Below are 15,134 nucleotides of genomic sequence, written 5' to 3'. Positions count from 1 at the left end.
TGTAGGGTTATAGGTGATATCTCATGGTGTAGTTGTAGGGCCCAGGTAACCTTCCTCATGATGTGTAGCCCTAGGGTTATAGGTGATATCTCATGGTGTAGTTGTAGGGTTATAGGTGATATCTCATGGTGAGTTGTAGGGTTAGGTGATATCTCATGGTCTAGTTGTAGGGTTATAGGTGATATCTCATGATGTGTAGTTGTAGGGTTATAGGTGATATCTCCTTCCTTGATAGTCAGGTTTGTCTGATATCTCATGGTTGTAGTTGTATGATGTTCAGTGATATCTCATGTGTAGTTGTAGGACGACAGTGATATCTCTTCCTCATGATGTCAGTGATATCTCATGGTGTAGTTGTAGGGTTATAGGTGATTCCTCATGGATGTAGTTGTAGGGTTATAGATATCTCATATGTGTAGTTGTAGGGTTATAGGTGATATCTCATGGTGTAGTTGTAGGGTTATAGGTGATATCTCATGGTCTAGTTGTAGGGTTATAGGTGATATCTGATGGTGTAGTTGTAGGGTTATAGGTGATATCTGATGGTCTAGTTGTAGGGTTATAGGTGATATCTCATGGTGTAGTTGTAGGGTTATAGGTGATATCTCATGGTGTAGTTGTAGGGTTATAGGTGATATCTCATGGTCTAGTTGTAGGGTTATGTGATATCTGATGGTGTAGTTGTAGGGTTATAGGTGATATCTCATGGTCTAGTTGTAGGGTTATAGGTGATATCTGATGGTGTAGTTGTAGGGTTATAGGTGATATCTCATGGTGTAGTTGTAGGGTTATAGGTGATATCTCATGGTGTAGTTGTAGGGTTATAGGTGATATCTCATGGTGTAGTTGTAGGGTTAGGTGATATCTCATGGTGTAGTTGTAGGGTTATAGGTGATATCTCATGGTGTAGTTGTAGGGTTATAGGTGATATCTCATGGTCTAGTTGTAGGGTTATAGGTGATATCTCATGGTCTAGTTGTAGGGTTATAGGTGATATCTCATGGTGTAGTTGTAGGGTTATAGGTGATATCTCATGGTGTAGTTGTAGGGTTATAGGTGATATCTGATGGTGTAGTTGTAGGGTTATAGGTGATATCTCATGGTGTAGTTGTAGGGTTATAGGTGATATCTCATGGTGTAGTTGTAGGGTTATAGGTGATATCTCATGGTGTAGTTGTAGGGTTAGGTGATATCTCATGGTGTAGTTGTAGGGTTATAGGTGATATCTCATGGTGTAGTTGTAGGGTTATAGGTGATATCTCATGGTGTAGTTGTAGGGTTAGGTGATATCTCATGGTGTAGTTGTAGGGTTATAGGTGATATCTCATGGTGTAGTTGTAGGGTTATAGGTGATATCTCATGGTGAAGTTGTAGGGTTATAGGTGATATCTGATGGTGTAGTTGTAGGGTTATAGGTGATATCTGATGGTGTAGTTGTAGTGTTATAGGTGATATCTCATGGTTGTTGTAGGGTTATAGGTGATATCTTATGGTCTAGTTGTAGGGTTATAGGTGATATCTCATGGTGTAGTTGTAGGGTTATAGGTGATATCTCATGGTGTAGTTGTAGGGTTATAGGTGATATCTCATGGTGTAGTTGTAGGGTTATAGGTGATATCTCATGGTGTAGTTGTAGGGTTATAGGTGATATCTCATGGTGTAGTTGTAGGGTTATAGGTGATATCTCATGGTGTAGTTGTAGGGTTATAGGTGATATCTCATGGTCTAGTTGTAGGGTTATAGGTGATATCTCATGGTGTAGTTGTAGGGTTATAGGTGATATCTGATGGTGTAGTTGTAGGGTTATAGGTGATATCTCATGGTGTAGTTGTAGGGTTATAGGTGATATCTGATGGTGTAGTTGTAGGGTTATAGGTGATATCTCATGGTTGTAGTTGTAGGGTTATAGGTGATATCTCATGGTGTAGTTGTAGGGTTATAGGTGATATCTCATGGTGTAGTTGTAGGGTTATAGGTGATATCTCATGGTGTAGTTGTAGGGTTATAGGTGATATCTGATGGTGTAGTTGTAGGGTTATAGGTGATATCTCATGGTGTAGTTGTAGGGTTATAGGTGATATCTCATGGTGTAGTTGTAGGGTTATAGGTGATATCTCATGGTGTAGTTGTAGGGTTATAGGTGATATCTGATCTCATGGTTGTAGTTGTAGGGTTATAGGTGATATCTCATGGTGTAGTTGTAGGGTTATAGGTGATATCTCATGGTGTAGTTGTAGGGTTATAGGTGATATCTCATGGTGTAGTTGTAGGGTTATAGGTGATATCTCATGGTTGTAGTTGTAGGGTTATAGGTGATATCTGATCTGATGGTGTAGTTGTAGGGTTATAGGTGATATCTGATCTGATGGTGTAGTTGTAGGGTTAGGTGATATCTGATGGTGTAGTTGTAGGGTTATAGGTGATATCTCATGGTGTAGTTGTAGGGTTATAGGTGATATCTGATGTAGTGTAGTTGTAGGGTTATAGGTGATATCTGATGGTGTAGTTGTAGGGTTATAGGTGATATCTCATGGTGTAGTTGTAGGGTTATAGGTGATATCTGATGGTGTAGTTGTAGGGTTATAGGTGATATCTCATGGTGTAGTTGTAGGGTTATAGGTGATATCTGATGGTGTAGTTGTAGGGTTATAGGTGATATCTCATGGTGTAGTTGTAGGGTTATAGGTGATATCTCATGGTGTAGTTGTAGGGTTATAGGTGATATCTCATGGTCTAGTTGTAGGGTTATAGGTGATATCTGATGGTGTAGTTGTAGGGTTATAGGTGATATCTGATGGTGTAGTTGTAGGGTTATAGGTGATATCTCATGGTGTAGTTGTAGGGTTATAGGTGATATCTCATGGTGTAGTTGTAGGGTTAGGTGATATCTCATGGTGTAGTTGTAGGGTTATAGGTGATATCTCATGGTGTAGTTGTAGGGTTATAGGTGATATCTTATGGTGTAGTTGTAGGGTTATAGGTGATATCTGATGGTGTAGTTGTAGGGTTATAGGTGATATCTCATGGTGTAGTTGTAGGGTTATAGGTGATATCTGATGGTGTAGTTGTAGGGTTATAGGTGATATCTGATGGTGTAGTTGTAGGGTTATAGGTGATATCTCATGGTGTAGTTGTAGGGTTATAGGTGATATCTGATGGTGTAGTTGTAGGGTTATAGGTGATATCTGATGGTGTAGTTGTAGGGTTATAGGTGATATCTCATGGTGTAGTTGTAGGGTTATAGGTGATATCTCATGGTGTAGTTGTAGGGTTATAGGTGATATCTCATGGTGTAGTTGTAGGGTTATAGGTGATATCTCATGGTGTAGTTGTAGGGTTATAGGTGATATCTCATGGTGTAGTTGTAGGGTTATAGGTGATATCTCATGGTGTAGTTGTAGGGTTATAGGTGATATCTCATGGTGTAGTTGTAGGGTTATAGGTGATATCTCATGGTGTAGTTGTAGGGTTATAGGTGATATCTCATGGTGTAGTTGTAGGGTTATAGGTGATATCTCATGGTCTAGTTGTAGGGTTATAGGTGATATCTCATGGTGTAGTTGTAGGGTTATAGGTGATATCTCATGGTGTAGTTGTAGGGTTAGGTGATATCTCATGGTGTAGTTGTAGGGTTATAGGTGATATCTGATCTCATGGTTGTAGTTGTAGGGTTATAGGTGATATCTCATGGTGTAGTTGTAGGGTTATAGGTGATATCTCATGGTGTAGTTGTAGGGTTATAGGTGATATCTCATAGTGTAGTTGTAGGGTTATAGGTGATATCTCATGGTGTAGTTGTAGGGTTATAGGTGATATCTTATGGTCTAGTTGTAGGGTTATAGGTGATATCTCATGGTGTAGTTGTAGGGTTATAGGTGATATCTCATGGTGTAGTTGTAGGGTTATAGGTGATATCTCATGGTCTAGTTGTAGGGTTATAGGTGATATCTCATTGTGTAGTTGTAGGGTTAGGTGATATTTGGGCAGACCTCTTCTTTGAATATGCTTTTCTGAACATTATTGGTTTGCGAAGTTTATGACTAGATAATTCATTTATTTTTTTTACATTTTACCATATAACATTCGCATTCTCATTAAACAATGTTAGTACGGCAACACAAAAAAAAACAAGGCTTAGTTAATAAATTTAGACTCCATTTAACATCTTGATACGGCCTTACTGATGAAACTGCACAGTTTTGATTTGTTAAGTTCAAATAAGAGTATAGTCTTGACTATCACAATATATCGTATATATATTTGACATTGACAATATATCGTCTTGCACTTCACGATATATTGTCAATGTCAAAATATCACAATATTAGATGTATTCGTACGTGTGTCGTGACGAAGTGTTTGAAGTCATCCCTACCTATGAACAATCTACAGTTGTCCAGACTGACACACACTCCTATAAACTTCCCTGGTCTGATCTCATGGTTGTCTAGGAGATGGATGGATCTCTGAGCTGCCTCTCTGTAATCACACACACAGGAGGGGAGAATGATGAGAGAGGGATGAGAAGGGGAAGAGAGAGATGGAGATAGAGAGGGGGGAGGGGGGATATAATGGATCATCCCTACCTGGTAGTGTACATGACGAAAGCGTAGCCCCGGTTCTCTCCACTAAACTCCATCATCAGTCTGAACTCATAGATTCTCCCAGCTCTCTCAAACACGGGCACCAACTCATCCTCATACATGTCCCTGGGGATCTTACCTTAAGAGACCACACCCACAAAGATTCTCTTATCGTCATTATACTCTTACACTGACGTGTGTGTGGAAGTAGATGTGGTTCCTTACCTACAAACACCTCACACCCTCGTGGGGGAGGAGGGCCATCCCAACCTGAGGATAAGGAGGAAAGGGAAAGAGAGAGAGGATGAGGAGAGAGAGAATGATGAAAGAGAGAGAGAGAGAGGAGGAATGAGGAGAGAGAGGAGGAATGAGGAGAGAGGATAATGAGAGAGAGGAGGAATGAGGAGAGGAGAGAGGCAGGGAGGGGAGGAATGAGGAGAGAGAGGAGGCAGAGAGAGGATAATGAGTAGAGAGAGAGAGAGGATGATGAGAGAGAGGATAACGAGAGAGGATGAGAGAGAGAAATCGTTGAAGTTCATCAAACCTGTATTAATCATTCATAATCTAATTACTATTATTAACAGGAAGGTGCAGAGTTTACATCACTTCAATGCCAGTAGATATGGAGCCTGACAGCTGTGTATTATAAATATATATATATTATATGATCTGCGCATGCCTCCCTCCTTAGCGTGAGTGAGTTCTGAACAACTGAGTGAATTTATGCATCTTAGTAGTTTTCACATACAAACTCAACATGAAATATGCTTCCCAAAAATAACATGATTCCAGGTAAATAGGAATATTTTTGACGAAATCGTTCTTCTTGCAAAAGCATGCAACGGTTTTAATCAAACTATTATATGAATCTGACCATCCACATGAGTGGCGTTATTGCATGTACTCTCTTACACACACAGAATAGGTACTACCTTCTCTCTGTCTCTTTCTCTTTCTCAATTCACTGTCTCTCTCTCTCTGTGAATAGGTACTACCTTCTCTCTGTCTCTCTTTCTCTTTCTCATTTCACTGTCTCTCTGTATCTCTTTCTCTCAGACATACTAGCTGAATTCAACCACAGTTGTTAACTTACACACACTGTCTCTCTCTCTCTGTCACACACACACACGCACACACACCCCAACACACACACGCACACACACGCACACACCCCAACACACACACACGCACACACGCATGTAACGGATGTGAAACGGCTAGCTTAGTTAGCGGTAAATAGCGTTTCAATCGGTGTGGTCACTTGCTCTGAGACCTTGAAGTAGTAGGTCCCCTTTGCTCTGCAAGGGCCGCGGCTTTTGTGGCGCGATGGGTAACGATGCTTCGTGGGTGACTTTTGTCGATGTGTGCAGAAGGTCCCTGGTTCGCGCCCGGGTATGGGCGAGGGGACGGTTTAAAAGTATACTGTTACACACACACACACCCCAACACACACACACACCCCAACACACACAACCCACGCAACGTTAAACCCACACCTGGAGGCGGACCACCGAACTTCCTCTGTCCGTTCTCCTGTACCATGCTGTACCCCGTGGTCTCCATCAGCGCTAGTAGCGCCGCCTCGTTCGGGCTCTCCGTCCTCCCGTCGTCCCCGGTCACACTACCGCCGTCTCCGTCCATATGGTCAGCTTAACGTCGGTCGCTCGGTCTGTGTGGACGGCAAATTCCCTTAAATAGTCCAGTGGATGAATGAAGTTGACAACATAAATATATATATATATATATATGTTAGCTAGTTACGTTACTAACAACGGTATTAATAGGTATAAACCGCGGCCTTTGTAACGTTAGCTAGGCGGGAATTAACGCTAGTTAGCTAGCTAACTTTACTATCCATTATCCAGTTCGATGGTTAATTAATAAAAGTGCAACAACAACAAACAAAAAAAAATGCTGCTTACCTCAGTCGTAAATATATGTATTATAGATATTACTATTTTTTAAAACGTGGGTTTTATTAATGTTTTTTGTGTGTGTTTATTATATTCGCTACGGTGATGAACTGCGGTTTTTAGTCGGCGATCAAAGCCTTCCTGGAGTTGCCATAGGCGACCGCGATCATCCACATCCAGCCAATCAGCGTGCGTTGCGGCTGCGAACGGCGGGATAATTGGGGTGTGTTCGTAAATGAACTCGAGGGAAGCAGAGAGGTCGTTTGTAAAAAATCATTTTTTTAAATGTTTTTAATTTATTTAACTAGACATGCCAGTTAATAAGAAATATGTAAATATATATATTACATTTATTTAACCAGGCATTCCAGTTAATAAGAACAAATTATTATTTATAATGATGGTTTACTCGAGGAAAAGTGGGGTTAACTGCCTTGTTCAGAGGCATAAACGCTAGATTTTTTAAACTTGTCAGCACGGGGATTCGATCCGACAACCTTTCGGTTACCGACCCAACGCTTACCCAACCTGCCGCCCCAAACTAACCGGTATAAAGTGGGCTATCTTGCTACTTTCAAACACAAATGAGAGAACAGCCCACTCTGACCATTTTACCCGCCCTAAGCAGAGTTGATTAGACTGTGTTTGTGCACCTTGATATTCAGAGCAATTAGTGAATGTAACTGTGCTGCGCGGAAATAATTTAATTACGTTGTTTTCTTTGTGCCGACGCTTAATTACACCGGTCACATTCACCTGGTGTTTCGTGTTTGTAAATTCATAAATTATTCTGCGTTCTGAAATCGGAGTAGACAGACAAGAGTGATTTATGAACGCATCCAAATTCATACACGTTTCTGTAAATTAATACTTATTTTTCCCGTCTGAAAATAAATAATCACAAAAAGAAAACGGTGCCCATTTAATTTTTTATTTTATTTATAGTAACATAATTCACTGTTATACAGGTCAAAATAGTATACCATTCACACTTATGTAATTAATCAATTAAAATAAAACACAGGGTGTAAACACATGTATAGGCATCATTACTAGGCCTTATGAAGCAGTGGTAAATTATTAGTAATAGTTATTGAAGAAACCCGTCTGTCTGTCTGGTCATCCTGTAATCTACATTCCCCTACTCACTGCTTCTTTATACAGTGTCCAGTTCAACTCCATTTTCTTTAACGGACTGCAAAGAATTTTTGTAAAACAATGTGTATTTACTTCAAACCTTCCTTCCTTCCTTCCTTCCTTCCTTCCTTCCTTCCTTCCTTCCTTCCTTCCTTCCTTCCTTCCTTCCTTCCTTCCTTCCTTCCTTCCCTCCAAGTGTCTAGGAAGCCATCCAGATAATGAAGGGAACCAGGACAATGACCAGGGCTGAGTAGAGAGACACGACCCCCAGATAGAGCACGAGCACTGGGCCTAACACCGCTGTCACCTTGGCACTCCTCTGGCTCAGAATGAACTTCTTCACTGTCTTACAGAACTGAGAGAGAGAGAGAGAGGAGAGAGAGAGAGAGAGAGAGAGAGAGAGAGAGAGAGAGAGAGAGAGAGAGAGAGAGAGAGAGAGAGGGAGACAGAGAGAGAGAGAGATTTAGAAAGAGAGAGATATAGAAAGAGGGAAGGTAGAGAGAAGGGGGATAGCGAGGGTGATAGAGGGGAGAGAGACAGAGGTCGTGGGTAAATAGAGATGGGGGGGAGATGTGAATACATGATTAATTCTCTACAGCTGTGTGCCCAAGGGGCTATTGATTTTCAGGACAACTGCATGTAATTTATAATACCCAACAGGGGGTGCCATAGTATCACCCACCACACATCATGTGTTTGTCAGTCTTGTCATATTCTACTGAGTTCTATATTCTAGAGTTCTACTGTTCTGATGAGAGCTTGAGTATGGTCGTCCCTGTGTCTGTGTATGTGTTTATAACTTTAACTCATTCATTTAAATTCATCCATCCATCTTCTGTAGCTCAGTTGGTAGAGCATGGCGCTTGTAACGCCAGGGTAGTGGGTTCGATCCCCGGGACCACCCATACGTAGAATGTATGCACACATGACTGTAAGTCGCTTTGGATAAAAGCGTCTGCTAAATGGCATATATTATATTATTATATTATTATATTATTATATTATTATATTATTATTATATTATTATTATTATTATTATTATTATATATTATCTCTGTGCGTTAAAGGTGACTAGGTTCAGACAGGCCCACGAGCCTCCATTTTAGTAACCAGATGAAGAAAGATCCAGAATCTCTTTTGTAGATCCCATCAGACAAACAGTGTGTCAATGGGTCCATCAGGTCACAAATGCAATAAAATGCACATTAATTACTTAAAAATCATACAATGTGATTTTCTGGATTTTTGTTTTAGATTCCGTCTCTCACAGTTGAAGTGTACCTATGATAAAAATTACAGACCTCTACATGCTTTGTAAGTAGGAAAACCTGCATGTAAACTACTTTACTTGTTACTATAAACTACTTGTTACAATACACTACTTTACTTGTTACTATAAACTACTTGTTACAATACACTACTTTACTTGTTACTATACACTACTTTACTTGTTACTATAAACTACTTGTTACAATACACTACTTTACTTGTTACTATACACTACTTTACTTGTTTCTATACACTACTTGTTACTATACACTACTTTACTTGTTACTTACTATAAACTACTTGTTACTATACACTACTTTACTTGTTACTATACACTACTTTACTTGTTACTATACACTACTTTACTTGTTACTATAAACTACTTGTTACTATAAACTACTTGTTACTATACACTACTTGTTACTATACACTACTTTACTTGTTACTATACACTATTTGTTACTATACACTACTTTACTTGTTACTATAAACTACTTGTTACAATACACTACTTTACTTGTTACTATAAACTACTTGTTACAATACACTACTTTACTTGTTACTATACACTACTTTACTTGTTACTATAAACTACTTGTTACAATACACTACTTTACTTGTTACTATACACTACTTTACTTGTTACTATAAACTACTTGTTACTATAAACTACTTGTTACTATACACTACTTTACTTGTTTCTATACACTACTTGTTACTATACACTACTTGTTACTATACACTACTTTACTTGTTACTATAAACTACTTGTTACAATACACTACTTTACTTGTTACTATACACTATTTGTTACTATACACTACTTTACTTGTTACTATAAACTACTTGTTACAATACACTACTTTACTTGTTACTATACACTACTTTACTTGTTACTATAAACTACTTGTTACAATACACTACTTTACTTGTTACTATACACTACTTTACTTGTTACTATACACTACTTTACTTGTTACTATACACTACTTTACTTGTTACTATACACTACTTTACTTGTTACTATACACTACTTTACTTGTTACTATACACTACTTTACTTGTTACTATAAACTACTTGTTTCTATACACTACTTGTTACTATAAACTACTTGTTTCTATACACTACTTTACTTGTTTCTATACACTACTTTACTTGTTACTATAAACTACTTGTTACTATACACTACTTGTTTCTATACACTACTTTACTTGTTACTATACACTACTTTACTTGTTTCTATACACTACTTGTTACTATAAATGACTTTACTTGTTACTATAAACTACTTGTTACTACTATAAATGACTTTACTTGTTACTATAAACCACTTTACATGGTACTATAAACAACATGTTACGATACACTACTTTCACAAAGACAAACTTTAGACTGTCTGACTAGAAATCGGATTAATTGGTCCAGAGTGTTCTGTTTATAAAATGGATTTAATTAAAGAAAGAGTAAATTGGCAAACTAAAGTCTTTGGTCTTTGTAACCACACAAGAGGCTTAACATTTAATTGGCCAGTGTGTTTGGCCATGGTCATTATTACCAAGCAGTCATTTAGACCCTAGAAAGCACACGCACACAGACACACACACATGAGCACGTTGAATGGGCTTTCTGATTGTGTTTCTGAGAATAGATAACCTGCTCTGAGAAAAACAGATTAAGTTATTATAACGAGACAAATCCTGAGTGTGTGATAGGATTTCATTTTGTTTTTCACACACTGCAAATGGGATGGAAAGGTGACGGACAAGAACAGACAGACAGACAGACAGACAGACAGACAGACAGACAGACAGACAGACAGACAGACAGACAGACAGACAGACAGACAGACAGACAGACAGACAGACAGGCAGGCAGACAGACAGACAGACAGGCAGGCAGGCAGGCAGACAGACAGACAGACAGACAGACAGACAGACAGACAGACAGACAGACAGACAGACAGACAGACAGACGGAGAGACAGACGGAGAGACAGACGGAGAGACAGACGGAGAGACAGACAGACAGACAGACAGAGACAGACAGACAGACAGACAGACAGATGAATCAATATGAATCATGTTTGTATTGGTCGTAACCTGGAAGGTTTGGAAGCTCATGCAGGTGCCGTATCGACAGTACATGACGTAGTGTTCACAGTTATACCACAGGAGGCTGTAGGCCGTGGAGCCCTGGAGCTTCTCTGCCCTGTCAGCCACTTCCTCTCCTTTCAGTGGGGGGCGACTGCACACCTGGTAGACAGAGGTACAGACACCTGGTAGACAGAGGTACAGACACCTGGTAGACAGAGGTACAGACACCTGGTAGACAGAGGTACAGACACCTGGTAGACAGAGGTACATACACCTGGTAGACAGAGGTACAGACACCTGGTAGACAGAGGTACAGACACCTGGTAGACAGAGGTACAGACACCTGGTAGACAGAGGTACAGACACCTGGTAGACAGAGGTACAGACACCTGGTAGACAGAGGTACAGACACCTGGTAGACAGAGGTACAGACACCTGGTAGACAGAGGTACAGACACCTGGTAGACAGAGGTACAGACACCTGGTAGACAGAGGTACAGACACCTGGTAGACAGAGGTACAGACACCTGGTAGACAGAGGTACAGACACCTGGTAGACAGAGGTACAGACACCTGGTAGACAGAGGTACATACACCTGGTAGACAGAGATACAGACACCTGATAGACAGAGACAGAGGTACAGACACCTGATAGACAGAGACAGAGGTACAGACACCTGATGGACAGAGATACAGACACCTGATAGACAGAGACAGAGGTACAGACACCTGATGGACAGAGACAGAGGTACAGATGGAACCAGACAGTTTAACAGAGTATCGACCAGGATGGAACCAGACAGTAGAGGTTCATTCTGCTGTGTCCACTGTACCTTGTCCATGGGGTTCACAATTATCTCTGAGCCGTATGGCAAAGTCCTCCACAGTGTCCACCCTCACACTGGCACACTGAGGACGGAGGAGAGGAGTTACTGGCATTCTCTCTCACACACACACACACACACACACACACACACACACACACACACACACACACACACACACACACACACACACACACACACACACACACACACACACACACACACACCACACACAGCCCCCACCCCAACACCACCCCAACACCACACACTACCTCACCCCAACACCACACACTACCCCACCCCAACACTACACACTGCCCCCACCCCAACACCACACACTACCCCACCCCAACACCACACACTACCCCACCCCAACACCACACACTACCCCACCCCCACCCCAACACCACACACTACCTCACCCCCACCCCAACACCACACACTACCCCACCCCCACCCCAACACCACACACACTACCTCACCCCAACACCACACACTACCCCACCCCAACACCACACACTACCCCACCCCAACACCACACACTGCCCCACCCCAACACCACACTACCCCACCCCAACACCACACACTACCCCACCCCCACCCCAAAACCACACACTGCACCACCCCAACACCACACACTGCCCCACCCCCACCCCAACACCATACACTACCCCACCCCAACACCACACACTACCCCACCCCAACACCACACACTACCCCACCCCAACACCACACACTTCCCCCACCCCAACACCACACACTGCCCCACCCCCACCCCAACACCACACACTACCCCACCCCAACACCACACACTGCCCCCACCCCAACACCACACACTACCCCCACCCCAACACCACACACTACCCCCACCCCAACACCACACACTGCCCCCACCCCAACACCACACACTATCCCACCCCAACACCACACACTGCCCCCACCCCAACACCACACACTACCCCACCCCCACCCCAACACCACACACTACCCCACCCCAACACCACACACTACCCCGCCCCCACCCCAACACCACACACTACCCCACCCCAACACACCCCACCCCCACCCCAACACCACACACTGCCCCCACCCCAACACCACACACTACCCCACCCCCACCCCAACACCACACACTTCCCCCACCCCAACACCACACACTGCCCCCACCCCAACACCACACACTGCCCCACCCCCACCCCAACACCACACACTACCCCCACCCCAACACCACACACTGCCCCCACCCCAACACCACACACTGCCCCACCCCAACACCACCCCACCCCCACCCCAACACCTCACACCCCCACCCCAACACCACACACTACCCCACCCCAACACCACCCCTCCCCAACACCTCACACTACCTCACCCCAACACCACACACTCCCCCACCCCAACACCACCCCTCCCCAACACCTCACACTACCTCACCCCAACACCACACACTACCCCACCCCAACACCACCTCACCCCAACACCACACACTACCCCACCCCAACACCACACACTACCCCCACCCCAACACCACACACTACCCCCACCCCAACACCACACACTACCTCCACCCCAACACCACACACTACCCCACCCCAACACCACACACTACCCCCACCCCAACACCACACACTACCCCACCCCAACACCCCCCACTACCCCCACCCCAACACCACACACTACCCCCACCCCAACACCACACACTACCCCACCCCAACACCACCCACTACCCCCTCCCCAACACCACACACTACCCCTCCCCAGCACCACACGCTGCCCCACCCCCACCCCAAAACCACACACTGCACCACCCCAACACCACACACTGCCCCACCCCCACCCCAACACCACACACTTCCCCACCCCCACCCCAACACCACACACTACCCCCACCCCAACCCCACACACTGCCCCCACCCCAACACCACACACTACCCCACCCCAACACCACACACTACCCCCCCCCCACACTGCCCCACCCCCACCCCAACACCACACACTACCCCACCCCCACCCCAACACCACACACTACCTCACCCCAACACCACACACTACCCCACCCCAACCCCACACACTACCCCCACCCCAACACCACACACTACCCCACCCCAACACCACACACTACCCCACCCCAACACCACACACTGCCCCACCCCCACCCCAACACCACACACTACCCCACCCCAACACCACACACTACCCCACCCCAACACCACACACTACCCCACCCCAACACCACACACTGCCCCACCCCCCACCCCAACACCACACACTACCCCACCCCAACCCCACACACTATCCCACCCCAACACCACACACTACCCCACCCCAACACCACACACTGCCCCACCCCCCACCCCAACACCACACACTACCCCACCCTAACACCACACACTACCCCACCCCAACACCACACACTGCCCCACCCCAACACCACACACTACCCCACCCCAACACCACACACTACCCCACCCCAACACCACACACTACCCCCACCCCAACACCACACACTACCCCACCCCAACACCACACACTACCCCACCCCAACACCACACACTACCCCACCCCAACACCACACACTACCCCACCCCCACCCCAACACCACACACTACCCCACCCCAACACCACACACTACCCCACCCCAACACCACACACTACCCCTCCCCAACACCACACCCTGCCCCCCCCACCCCCACACCACACACTACCCCACCACATACTCCCCTTCCCCCTCCTCACCTTAGCGATGACCCCCAGTATCAGTCTGTTATTGGTGACCATCTCTCTGATAGCCTCCTCATCATCTGACAACACAGGTAGTATGTCAGGTATCAGGTGAGCCACCCTGCCGCCGCCCAGGTAGATCCCAAAATGAGTGAACAACGTCCGGGGTACCTGAATTAATAATAAATACAGTTAGTGTCCCAAATGGCACCCTATTCCCTATATAGTGCACTACTTTAGACCAGGGCTGGCACCCTATTCCCTATATAGTGCACTACTTTAGACCAGAGCCCTATTCCCTATATAGTGGTACTACTTTAGACCAGAGCCCTATTCCCTATATAGTGGTACTACTTTAGACCAGAGCCCTATTCCCTATATAGTTAACTACTATAGACCAGAACCCTATTCCCTATATAGTTAACTACTATAGACCAGAGCCCTATTCCCTATATAGTACACTACTATAGGCCAGAGCCCTATTCCCTATATGGTACACTACTATAGACCAGAGCCCTATTCCCTATATAGTGGTACTACTATAGACCAGAGCCCTATTCCCTATATAGTGGTACTACTTTAGACCAGAGCCCT

At 44.2% G+C, this 15,134-nt stretch overlaps 1 protein-coding gene and 1 pseudogene across 1 annotated transcript in view; both read right to left on the bottom strand.

Annotated features, from left to right (window-relative positions):
* Positions 1–6,641, bottom strand: part of rbm46 (RNA binding motif protein 46) — a 48,044-nt gene extending 41,403 nt beyond the window's left edge. The window contains exons 1-5 of the mRNA XM_052495718.1: positions 6,506–6,641; positions 6,080–6,272; positions 4,809–4,853; positions 4,587–4,722; positions 4,341–4,479 (exon numbers count right to left, since the gene is read on the bottom strand). Coding sequence (XP_052351678.1) covers positions 4,341–4,479; positions 4,587–4,722; positions 4,809–4,853; positions 6,080–6,224 — 465 coding nt within the window. The 5' untranslated portion in view covers positions 6,225–6,272; positions 6,506–6,641. The remainder of the gene's footprint in view (positions 1–4,340; positions 4,480–4,586; positions 4,723–4,808; positions 4,854–6,079; positions 6,273–6,505) is intronic.
* Positions 6,642–7,413: 772 nt separating this feature from the next.
* The window catches only part of LOC118381247 (lecithin retinol acyltransferase-like), a 9,254-nt pseudogene continuing 1,533 nt past the window's right edge, over positions 7,414–15,134 (bottom strand).

This window comes from Oncorhynchus keta, chromosome 35, assembly GCF_023373465.1.
Source record: "Oncorhynchus keta strain PuntledgeMale-10-30-2019 chromosome 35, Oket_V2, whole genome shotgun sequence".
NCBI lineage: Eukaryota > Metazoa > Chordata > Actinopteri > Salmoniformes > Salmonidae > Oncorhynchus > Oncorhynchus keta.
Note: the sequence above shows the minus strand (reverse complement) of the source record. Positions and strands in the feature narration are given on the sequence as shown.